The 12,765-nt window shown below is 43.4% G+C and overlaps 1 protein-coding gene across 2 annotated transcripts in view; it reads left to right on the top strand.

The window, feature by feature from the left end:
- Positions 1 to 12,765, top strand: part of efr3a (EFR3 homolog A (S. cerevisiae)) — a 253,752-nt gene that overhangs the window by 153,985 nt on the left and 87,002 nt on the right. For both annotated transcript variants that reach the window (XM_082960689.1, XM_014139103.3), the window contains one exon: positions 5,873 to 6,043. In XM_082960689.1, coding sequence (XP_082816815.1) covers positions 5,873 to 6,043 — 171 coding nt within the window. The remainder of the gene's footprint in view (positions 1 to 5,872; positions 6,044 to 12,765) is intronic.

Here is a 12,765-nt window from a genome sequence, read left to right as displayed (position 1 = left end):
TATCTGGCCCTGGATCAGTGGTTATGGGCAACTTCTATCAACACCATATCCTAACCAAACTTCAACCCATCCAAGCTATATTTTGGACAAACACTTTTTTAATTCCATAGATAGAGTATAACATACGGTGTGTGCTCTGGTTTGGTTTGGTCTTAAAGCCACACTTTGTACCTTTCAAGTTTGGTCCCTGATGTTGTTTGTAAATGGGGTGGGTCTTGGTAGATCTAACCGCGCCTCTTAGTTATTTGAACTATGTGGCAACCTCACCTACCTTCCACATCATCAGTTTACTGGTGCAGAATATTTGACTGGAATAGAATGTGACCAATTGTGTCTTTAACTGCATTGGTGGAAGTTTGGATCTGGTGTCTCTTGTTGTGGTACTGTAGCTCTAGGACAATATTGATGTTTGAAGTAATGGTGTAAACTACTATGCCAACTTCCTCCACCCCTGTGCTAAACTGTGTATCAATTAAATGGTATTTTGTAGTTTTTCTTTTGTGATTCTTTCTGTGATATATTGGGGTGTACAGTGACATTAGTAGTGCCAAAAATTGAATGTATTAACTAGAGGTCGACCGATTATGATTTTTCAACACCAATACCGATTATTGGAGGACCCCCCCCCCAAAAAAAAAGCCGCTACCGATTAATCGGCCGAATATTTTTTTCTTTTTTTTTCTTTTATTTATTTATTTGTAATAATGACAATTACAACAATACTGAATGAACACTTATTTTAACTTAATATAATACATCAATAAAATCAATTTAGCCTCAAATAAATAATGAAACATGTTCAATTTGGTTTAAATAATGCAAAAACAAAGTGTTGGAGAAGAAAGTGAAAGTGCAATATGTGCCATGTAAAAAAGCTAAAGTTTAAGTTCCTTGCTCAGAACATGAGAACATATGAAAGCTGGTGGTTCCTTTTAACATGAGTCTTCAATATTCCCAGGTAAGATGTTTTAGGTTGTAGTTATTATAGTACTATTTCTCTCTATAAAATTTGTATTTCATATACCTTTGACTGTTGGATGTTCTTATAGGCACTTTAGTATTGCCAGTGTAGCAATATAGCTTCCGTCCCTCTCCTCGCTCCTACCTGGGCTCGAACCAGGGACACATCGACAACAGCCACCCTCGAAGCAGCGTTACCCATGTAGAGGAAGGGAAAAAACTACTCCAAGTCTCAGAGCGAGTGACGTTTGAAACGCTATTAGCGCGCACCCGGCCAACTAGCTAGCCATTTCATATCGGTTACACCAGCCTAATCTTGGGAGTTGACAGGCTTGAAGTCATAAACAGTGCAATGCATTGCGAAGGGCTGCTGGCAAAACGCACGAAAGTGCTATTTTGAATGAATGCTTACGAGCCTGCTGCTGCCTACCACCACTCAGTCAGACTGCTCTATCAAATCATAGACTTAATTATAACATAATAACACACAGAAACACGAGCGTTAGGTCATTAATATGGTCGAATCCGGAAACTATCATCTCGAAAACAAAACGTTATTCCTGTTACATTGCACAACCTTCAGTGTTATGTCATAATTACGTAAAATTCTGGCAAATTAGTTCGCAACGAGCCAAGCGGCCCAAAGTGTTGCATATACCCTGACTGCGTGCAATGAACGCAAAATGACACAATTTCACCTGGTTAATATTGCCTGCTAACCTGGATTTATTTTAGCTAAATATGCAGGTGTAAAAATATATACTTCTGTGTATTGATTTTAAGAAAGGCATTGATGTTTATGGTTAGGTACAGTCGTGCAACGATTGTGCTTTTTTCGCAAATGCACTTTTGTTAAATCATCCCCGTTTGGCGAACTCGGCTGTCTTTGTTAGGAAGAAATAGTCTTCACAGTTCACAACGAGCCAGGCGGCCCAAACTGCTGCATATACCCTGACTCTGTTTGCAAGCGAAGTGACACATTTTCCCTAGTTAAAAGAAATTCATGTTAGCAGGCAATATTAACTAAATATGCAGGTTTAAAAATATATACTTGTGTATTGATTTTAAGAAAGGCATTGATGTTTATGGTTGGAGCAACGTGTACCTAAGCGATTATATGCAACGCAGGACAGGCTAGATAAACTAGTAATATCATCAACCATGTGTAGTTAACTAGTGATTATGATTGATTGATTGTTTTTTATAAGATAAGTTTAATGCTAGCTAGCAACTTACCTTAGCTTCTTACTGCATTCGCGTAACCTCGTGGAGTGCAATGTAAAGCAGGTGGTTAGAGCGTTGGACTAGTTAACCGTAAGGTTGCAAGATTGAATCCCTGAGCTGACAAGGTAATCTGTCGTTCTGCCCTTGAACAAGGCAGTTAACCCACCGTTCCTAGGCCGTCATTGAAAATAAGAATGTGTTCTTAACTGACTTGCCAAATTAAATAAAGGTCTAAAAAAAAAAAGAAATCCCAAATCGGCATCCAAAAATACCGATTTCCGATTGTTATGAAAACTTGAAATCGGCCCTAATTAATCGGCCATTCCGATTAATCGGTCGACCTCTAGTATTAACGGCTTGTAGTCCTTTCTATACAATTTTGTTTTTATAATATGAGAAAGTAATTTTGATTAATCTACTAAGAAACAAACTGAGCATGGTTTACTTGTATCATTACCTGGTCCTGTGTGGTCCAGTTAGGAGGAGCGTGGCACAAGCAATGCCAAGGTTGTGGGTTTAGTTCCTGCAGGGATCACATGGGCTGACTATACCAAACATTAGGAACATCTTCCTAATATTAAGTTGCATCCCCCCACCCTGCCCTGTTGCCCTCAGAACAGGGATGCTGGCCCATGTTGACTAGAATGCTTCCCACAGTTGTGTCAAGTTGGCTGGATGTCCTTCGGTTGGTAGACCATTCTTGATACACATGGGAAATTGTTGAATGTGAAAAACACAGAAGCGTTGCATTTCTTGACACAAATCGGTGCCATACCCCGTTCAAAGGCACTTCAATATTTTGTCTTACCCATTCCCCCGCTGAATGGCACACATACACAATCCATGTCTCAAGGCTTAAAAATCCTACTTTAACCGGTCTCCTCCTCTTCATCTAGACTGATTTGAAGTGGATTTTATCAGGTGACATCAATAAGGGATCATAGCTTTCACCTGGTCGGTCAGTCATGGAAAGAGCAGGTGTTCTTAATGTTTTGTATACTCAGTGTATGTGTGTGCTCGCTGTACTGTAAGTCACTTTGTAAAAAAGTGTGTGCTAAGTGGCATATAATAATATAGACACATATCCCCATTTAAAATTAGTAAACCATCTAAAGAGACATGAGGGAGTCTTTTTGCTTTTGAGACCAAACTAGAGGTGTAACATCCAATGGCCTAGTGAATCAGGAGAGGCGTACCAGGCCAAGGATCCAACTAGTTATGTCCTCTGACTTAGGGTCATAACTCAGCCAAGTAGGTTTGGTTTTCTATGGAAAATGCTAAATCTGACATGCTCAAATTCTGTAAGTAAGACTTGGTTGCTGTAGCCCAGGGTTAATCTGACTTGAATAAAAAAGACAGCCAGCACTTGCAAATAAATTGTATATTTGAGTTATTGACGTAAGCAGTCAGTCTGACGGCTGAGTATGATGAATTTTTAAAATACTTAATTTGCAAGTGCTGGTCATTTTTCAATCAAGTTGTCTTTCTATGGATCATTAGGATTAGGACCATTGTGCTTCTTGACTAAAAAATATCTGTCTAAAATCAAATACTTTGTCAGATATTTCCAGACCCCAAAAGTGGTGAAATGTCAAGACTGGTCCACATCCCAAATCATCTTGTGATATGCCTCAACCCTAAATAAATGGGAAATAGCACGGTCTAATTTCCTATTTCATGGGGTCTTTCTATACACTGGTGATGCTTGTATTGTTTGTACAGTATAGGATATGTTATCCTGGTGGAACCAGCTTGATAGCTGCGTTCAGCATTCTAATCCACTTGGTAAATGGTGAACGTAGCCATCAGGCTGGTTCCACCAGGCTGATGATATACAGTACCAGTCAAAAGGTTGGACACACCTATTCATTCAAGGGTTTTTCTTTTTTTTACACTTTTCTACATTGTATAATAATAGTGAAGGCATCAACACTATGAAATAACACATATGGAATCATGTAGTAACCAAATAAAGTGTTAAACAAATCAAAATATATTTGAGATTTGAGATTGTTAAAAGTAGCCACCCTTTGCCTTGACCACAGCTTTGCACACTCTTAGCATTCTATCAACCAGCTTCACCTTGGAAGGTTTTTCCAACAGTCTTGATGGAGTTCCCACAAGTACAGAGCACTTGCGGGCTGCTTTTCCTTCACTCTGCGGTCCAACTCATCCCAAACCATCTCAATTGAGTTGAGGTTGGGTGATTGTGGAGGCCAGGTCATCTGATGCAACACTCCATCACTCTTGTTCTTGGTCAAATTGCCCTTACACAGTCTGGAGGTGTGTTTTGGGGTCCTAGTCCTGTTGAAAAACAAATTATAGTCCCACTAAGCGCAAATCAGATGGGATGGCATATCGCTGCAGAATACTGTCGTAGCCATGCTGGTTAAGTGTGCCTTGAATTCTAAATAAATCACCAACAGTGTCACCAGCAAAGCACCCCCACACCATCACACCTCCTCCTCCATGCTTCACGGTGGGAACCACACATGCGGAGATCATCCGTTCACCTACTCTGTCTCTCACAAAGACACGGCGGTTGGAACCAACAGTCTCAAATTTGTGGTTTCTTAGCAGCAATTCGACCATGAAGGCCTGATTTCACGCAGTCTCTTCTGAACAGTTGATGTTGAGAAGTGTCTGTTACTTGAACTCTGTGAAGCATTTTTTGGGGCTGCAATCTGAGGTGCAGTTAACTCTAATGAATTTATCCTCTGCAGCAGAGGTAACTCTGGGTCTTCCTTTCCTGTGGCGGTCCTCATGAGAGCCAGTTTCATCATAGGTCTTGATGGTTTTTGCGATTGCACTTGAAGAAACTTTCAACGTTTTTTGAAATTTTCCGGATTGACTGAGCTTCATGTCTTAAAGTAATGATGGACTGAATTTCTCTTTGCTTATTTGAGCTGTTCTTGCTATAATATGGACTTAGCCCTATTTGATAAAAGACCATCTTCTGTATACCACCCCTACCTTGTCACAACACAACTGATTGGCTCAAATGCATTAAGTAGGAAAGAAATTCCACCAGTTAACTTTTAACAAGGCACACCTGTTTATTGAAATGCAGTCACGGTGACTACCTCATGAAGCTGGACGAGAGAATGCCAAGAGTGTACAAAGCTGTCATCAAGGCAAAGGGTGGCTACTTTAAATAATATAAAATATATTTTGATTTGTATAACACTTTTTTGGTTACTACTTGATTCTATGTGTGCCATTTCGTAGTTTTGATGTCTTTACTATTATTCTACAACGTAGAAAATACTCAAAATAAAGAAAAACCCTTGAATGAGTAGGTGTGTCCAAACTTTTGACTGGTACTGTATATTATATAATATATTACTGTACTATGGTGGAGTATATACCCTGGTGATGTTTTATTGTATTGTGCTAGAATATGGAGTATTATAGTAGTATTAGTATGTATGTATATTAGTATGTATGTATGTATATTAGTATGTAGTATTCTTTGGTGATTGAATAGTTTTACAAGCTTTTATATGTGATAATAGAATCCAATAGTCTTTGGTGACCAGATGGTGTGTTGATCGCAGTCCCTAACTGTGTGTGTGTGTGTGTGTGCCTCTGTGTGTGCTTGCTTGTGTGTCTGCGTGTTTGTGTGTCTGTGAGTCTTTGTGTGTGTGCTTGCCTGTGTGTGTCTCTGTGTGTGTATGTGTATCATCAGGCCCTACGGTACTGGAGGTGTTCAACACCCTGCTCAAGCACCTGCGGATGAGTGTGGACTTTGAGCTGGGTGAGAACTCCAGGCGGAACTCCGGCGCCAGCGTGTCCTCGTCCGGACGGGTCAAGGAGAGCGAGGAGCGCATCGTCCAGAACGCCATCATCCAGACAATCGGTTAGTTGCCCTAACATGCATTAGTTTTTTTGGTTCCCCATTAGCTGTTAGTCATGACAGCTACTCTTCCTAGGGTCCACACAAAACATTCATATGCCCATAACATTTTTTTATTTAACCTTTATTTCACTTTTTTATTATTTTTATTATACTAGGTAAGTCAGTTAAGAACTCATTCTTATTTACAATGACGGCCTACCCCGGCCAAACCCTAACGACGCTGGGCCAATTGTGCGCCGCCCTATAAGACTCCCAATCACTGCCGGTTGTGATACAGCCTGGAATCGAACCAGGGTCTGTAGTGACACCTCTAGCACTGAGATACAGTGCCTTAGACAGCTGCGCCACTCAGGAGCAGCGGTCTAAGGTCTTTCATGGCATGCCCAATTTCATGTATCTGACTTAACACATTTCCTGTTGCGTCATGCTGGTGGCAGAGTCAGGATTTTGCGGAAGCAGCATGAGCCCATGGCCCCATCCTGACTGGTGTCAATGGTACAGGCTGGTGGCTGTGGTGTAATGATGTGGGGAATGTTCTCCTAGCAAATGTTAGGTCCATTGATACCAACTGAGCAACATCAATGCCCCAAAGAATTCAGGGTATTCTGCAGGCCGAATTCGGGCTATTCTGGGGGGGGTGGAACTCGGTACTAGATTGGTGTACATAATTATTATTTTTTTTTCACCTTTATTTAACCAGGTAGGCAAGTTGAGAACAAGTTCTCATTTACAATTGCGGCCTGGCCAAGATAAAGCAAAGCAGTTCGACACATACAACAACACAGAGTTACACATGGAGTAAAACAAACATACAGTCAATAATACAGTAGAAAAATAAGTCTATATACAATGTGAGCAAATGAGGTGAGATAAGGGAGGTAAAGGCAAAAAAAAAGGCCATGGTGGCGAAGTAAATACAATATAGCAAGTAAAACACTTAAATGGTAGATTTGGTAGATTTGCAGTGGAAGAAAGTGCAAGTAGAAATAGAAATAATGGGGTGCAAAGGAGCTAAATAAATAAATAAATACAATAGGGGAGGAGGTAGTTGTTTGGGCTAAATTATAATTGGGCTATGTACAGGTGCAGTAATCTGCTCTGGCAGCTGGTGCTTAAAGCTATTGAGGGAGATAAGTGTTTCCAGTTTCAGAGATTTTTGTAGTTCGTTCCAGTCATTGGCAGCAGAGAACTGGAAGGAGAGGCGGCCGAAGGAGGAATTGGCTTTGGGGGTGACCAGAGAGATATACCTGCTGGAGCGTGTGCTACAGGTGGGTGCTGCTATGATGACCAGTGAGCTGAGATAAGGGGGGACTTTACATAGCAGGGTATTGTAGATGACCTGGAGCCAGTGGGTTTGGCGACGGGTATGAAGCGAGGGCCAGCTAACGAGAGCATACAGGTCGCAGTAGTGGGTAGTATATGGGGCTTTGGTGACAAAACGGATGGCACTGTGATAGACTGTATCCAATTTATTGAGTAGGGTATTGAGGCTATTTTGTAAATGACATCGTTGAGGATCGGTAGGATGGTCAGTTTTACAAGGGTATGTTTGGCAGCGTGAGTGAAGGATGCTTTGTTGCGAAATAGGAAGCCAATTCTAGATTTAACTTTGGGTTGGAGATGTTTGATGTGAGTCTGGAAGGAGAGTTTACAGTCTAACCAGACACCTAGGTATTTGTAGTTGTCAACATATTCTAAGTCAAACCACCCAGAGTAGTGATGCTGGACGGGCGGGCAGGTGCAGGCAGCGATCGGTTGAAGAGCATGCATTTAGTTTTACTTGTATTTAAGAGCAGTTGGAGGCCACGGAAGGATAGTTGTATGGCATTGAAGCTCGTCTGAAGGGTTGTTAACACAATGTCCAAAGAAGGGCCAGAAGTATACAAAATGGTGTCGTCCGCGTAGAGGTGGATCAGAGACTCACCAGCAGCAAGAGCGACATCATTGATGTATACAGAGAAGAGAGTCGGCCCAGGAATTGAACCCTGTGGCACCCCCGTAGAGACTGCCAGAGGTCCGGACAACAGGCCCTCCGATTTGACATACTGAACTCTATCAGAGAAGTAGTTGGTGAACCAGGCAAGGCAATCATTTGAGAAACCAAGGCTATTGAGTCTGCCGATGAGGATGTGGCGATAGACAGAGTCGAAAGCCTTGGCCAGGTCAATGAATACGGCTGCACAGTATTGTTTCTTATCGATGGTTGTATAGCGGAGAAGGTGCGGTCGGATTCGAAATGGTCGGTAATCTGTTTGTTGACTTGCTTTCGAAGACCTTAGAAAGGCAGGGTAGGATATATATAGGTCTGTAGCAGTTTGTGTCAAGAGTGTCCCCCCCTTTGAAGAGGGGGATGACTGCAGCTGCTTTCCAATCTTTGGGAATCTCAGACGACATGAAAGAGAGGTTGAACAGGCTAGTAATAGGGGTTGCAACAATTTTGGCAGATAATTTAGAATGAAAGGGTCCAGATTGTCTAGCCCGGCTGGTTTGTAGGGGTCCAGATTTTGCAGCTCTTTCAGAACATCAGCTGACTGGATTTGGGAGAATGAGAAATGGGGAAGGCTTGGGCGAGTTGCTGTGGGGGGTGCAGTGCTGTTGACCGGGGTAGGGGTAGCCAGGTGTGAAGCATGGCCAGCCGTAGAAAAATGCTTATTGAAATTCTCAATTATAGTGGATTTATCGGTGGTGACAGAGTTTCCTGTCCTCAGTGCAGTGGGCAACTGGGAGGAGGTGCTCTTATTCTCCAAGGAATAATCAAAAGCTTTGATTTGGGAATTCTAAATTCCAACAGAACAAAGTGTATTAATCAATATCAAATATTTCAATGCCCTTGGACACGGGAAAAAGGGGTCACCTTTTTTAACACAAATGCTAACTGATTCAAAGTATGGAATGACCCTGTGTAGTAGATGTGAAAAAGAATATCAGTTTATACCAAAACTTATGTTAATAATTAGGTAGCATTGTGTGGTTGTTGTTAGATGACAGATGTATCAATTCACTGTATCAGATTGCTATCAGTTTTGTCACAGAACTTTTTTGGGTTTGTGTTGCAGGAAGCACATTTCTGCTTAAAAAAGCTAGCCTTGGCTTTTCTAACTGCCTGTGTATATTGGTTTCTAACTTCACTGAAAAGATGCATATCACGGGGGCTGTTCGATGCTAATGCAGAACGCCACAGGATGTTTTTGTGTTCGTTAAGGGCAGTCAGGTCTGGAGAGAACCAAGGGCTATATCTGTTCCTGGTTCTACATTTCTTGAATGAGGCATGCTTTAAAAAAAATAACCAGGCATCCTCTACTGACGGGATGAGGTCAATATCCTTCCAGGATACCCTGGCCAGGTCGATTAGAAAGGCCTGCTTGCAGAAGTGTTTCAGGGAGCGTTTGACAGTGATGAGTGGAGGTCGTTTGACCGCTGACCCATTACGGATGCAGGCAATGAGGCAGTGATCGCTGAGATCTTGGTTGAAAACAGCAGAGGTGTTTTTAGAGGGCAAGTTGGTTAGGATGATATCTATGAGGGTGCCCGTGTTTACGGCTTTGGGGTGGTACCTGGTAGGTTCATTGATAATTTGTGTGAGATTGAGGGCATCAAGCTTAGATTGTAGGATGGCTGGGGTGTTATAAGCATGTCCCAGTTTAGGTCACCTAGCAGCACGAGCTCTGAAGATAGATGGGGGGCAATTAGTTCACATATGGTGTCCAGAGCACAGCTGGGGGCAGAGGGTGGTCTATAGCAGGCGGCAACGGTGAGAGACTTGTTTTTAGAGAGGTGGAAGTTCAAATTGTTTGGGTACAGACCTGGATAGTTGGACAGAACTCTGCAGGCTATATCTGCAGTAGATTGCAACACCGCCCCCTTTGGCTGTTCTATCTTGTCTGAAAATGTTGTAGTTAGGGATGGAGATTTCAGAGTTATTGGTGGTCTTCCTAAGCCAGGATTCAGACACGGCTAGGACATCCGGGTTGGCAGAGTGTGCTAAAGCAGTGAATAAAACAAACTTAGGGAGGAGGCGTCTAATGTTAACATGCATGAAACCAAGGCTATTACAGTTACAGAAGTGATCAAAAGAGAGCGCCTGGGGAATAGGAGTGGAGCTAGGCACTGCAGGGCCTGGATTCACCTCTACATCGCCAGAGGAACATAGGAGGAGTAGGATAAGGGTACGGCTAAAAGCTATGAGAATTGGTCGTCTAGGACGTCCGGAACAGTGAGTAAAAGGAGCAGGTTTCTGGGGGCGATAAAATAGCTTCAAGGTATAATGTGCAGACAAAGGTATGGTAGGATGTGAATACAGTTGAGGTAAACCTAGACATTGAGTGATGATGAGAGAGATGTTGTCTCTAGAAACATCATTGAAACCAGGTGATGTCATTGCATGTGTGGGTGGTGGAACTGAACGTTTGGATAAGGTATAATGAGCAGGGCTAGAGGCTCTACAGTGAAATAAGCAAATAAACACTAACCAGAACAGCAATGGACAAGGCATATTGACATTAAGGAGAGGCATGCTTAGCCGAGTGATCATAAGAGTCCAGTGAGTAGTGAGGTTGGTTGGGGTCACGGCGATTAAGACAGCTAGCCGGGCCATGGATAGCAAGCTGGCAGAAGATGGACTGTTTTTAGCCACCTCGTGCGTATCCGTGTGGGTTCCGTGTGGTAGAGGGGACCAATCCAATTGGCAAAATAGTTATAGTTATAGTGGCCCAAGAAAATTGTCCGATAGACCTATTCAGATAGCAGCCGATAAGACGGCTAACGATTAGCGGGCCGCAGATGGGCGTTCAGGTTACGTCGCGACGGAGAGGCCAGTTGGATAACTCCCTCGGGCAGATAACGTTGGTAGTCCAGTCGTGAAGGCCCGGTGGGGCTCCGCATCGGCAGTTAAACGGGTCCGGATAGGTGATTGAAAAAAATATTTTAAAAAGATATGCAAAGAAAATATGTAAATATATACACTGCTCAAAAAAATAAAGGGAACACTTAAACAACACAATGTAACTCCAAGTCAATCACACTTCTGTGAAATCAAACTGTCCACTTAGGAAGCAACACTGATTGACAATAAATTTCACATGCTGTTGTGCAAATGGAATAGACAACAGGTGGAAATTATAGGCAATTAGCAAGACGCCCCCAATAAAGGAGTGGTTCTGCAGGTGGGGACCACAGACCACTTCTCAGTTCCTATGCTTCCTGGCTGATGTTTTGGTCACTTTTGAATGCTGGCGGTGCTTTCACTCTAGTGGTAGCATGAGACGGAGTCTACAACCCACACAAGTGGCTCAGGTAGTGCAGCTCATCCAGGATGGCACATCAATGCGAGCTGTGGCAAGAAGGTTTGCTGTGTCTGTCAGCGTAGTGTCCAGAGCATGGAGGCGCTACCAGGAGACAGGCCAGTACATCAGGAGACGTGGAGGAGGCCGTAGGAGGGCAACAACCCAGCAGCAGGATGGCTACCTCCGCCTTTGTGCAAGGAGGAGCAGGAGGAGCACTGCCAGAGCCCTGCAGAATGACCTCCAGCAGGCCACAAATGTGCATGTGTCTGCTCAAACGGTCAGAAACAGACTCCATGAGGGAAGTATGAGGGCCCGACGTCCACAGGTGGGGGTTGCGCTTACAGCCCAACACCGTGCAGGACGTTTGGCATTTGCCAGAGAACACCAAGATTGGCAAATTCGCCACTGGCGCCCTGTGCTCTTCACAGATGAAAGCAGGTTCACACTGAGCACATGTGACAGACGTGACAGAGTCTGGAGACGCCGTGGAGAACGTTCTGCTGCCTGCAACATCCTCCAGCATGACCGGTTTGGCGGTGGGTCAGTCATGGTGTGGGGTGGCATTTCTTTGGGGGGCCGCACAGCCCTCCATGTGCTCGCCAGAGGTAGCCTGACTGCCATTGGGTACCGAGATGAGATCCTCAGACCCCTTGTGAGACCATATGCTGGTGCGGTTGGCCCTGGGTTCCTCCTAATGCAAGACAATGCTTGACCTCATGTGGCTGGAGTGTGTCAGCAGTTCCTGCAAGAGGAAGGCATTGATGCGATGGACTGGCCCGCCTGTTCCCCAGACCTGAATCCAATTGAGCACATCTGGGACATCATGTCTCGCTCCATCCGCCAACGTCATGTTGCACCACAGACTGTCAAGGAGTTGGCGGATGCTTTAGTCCAGGTCTGGGAGGAGATCCCTCAGGAGACCATCCGCCACCTCATCAGGAGCATGCCCAGGCGTTGTAGGGAGGTCATACAGGCACGTGGAGGCCACACACACTACTGAGCCTCATTTTGACTTGTTTTAAGGACATTACATCAAAGTTGGATCAGCCTGTAGTGTGGTTTTCCACTTTAATTTTGAGTGTGACACCAAATCCAGACCTCCATCGGTTGATAAATTGGATTTCCATTGATTATTTTTGTGTGATTTTGTTGTCAGCACATTCAACTATGTAAAGAAAAAAGTATTTAATAAGATTATTTCATTCATTCAGATCTAGGATGTGTTTTTTTAGTGTTCCCTTTATTTTTTGAGCAGTGTATATACACGGGACACGACAAGACGAGGACAAAGGACGTCTGACTGCTATGCCATCTTGGATGTAATTAACTGGCCACTGAGTGTATATTTCAAATAACATTATCAGTTTCATTAGTTTATGTTACTGTAGGCTATATGTTAAAACAAAATACCACAAACTCCAAAATTCTAATGTTCAATCA

Source organism: Salmo salar, chromosome 14, assembly GCF_965601325.2.
Source record: "Salmo salar chromosome 14, fSalSal1, whole genome shotgun sequence".
Taxonomy (NCBI): Eukaryota; Metazoa; Chordata; class Actinopteri; order Salmoniformes; family Salmonidae; genus Salmo; species Salmo salar.
Note: the sequence above shows the minus strand (reverse complement) of the source record. Positions and strands in the feature narration are given on the sequence as shown.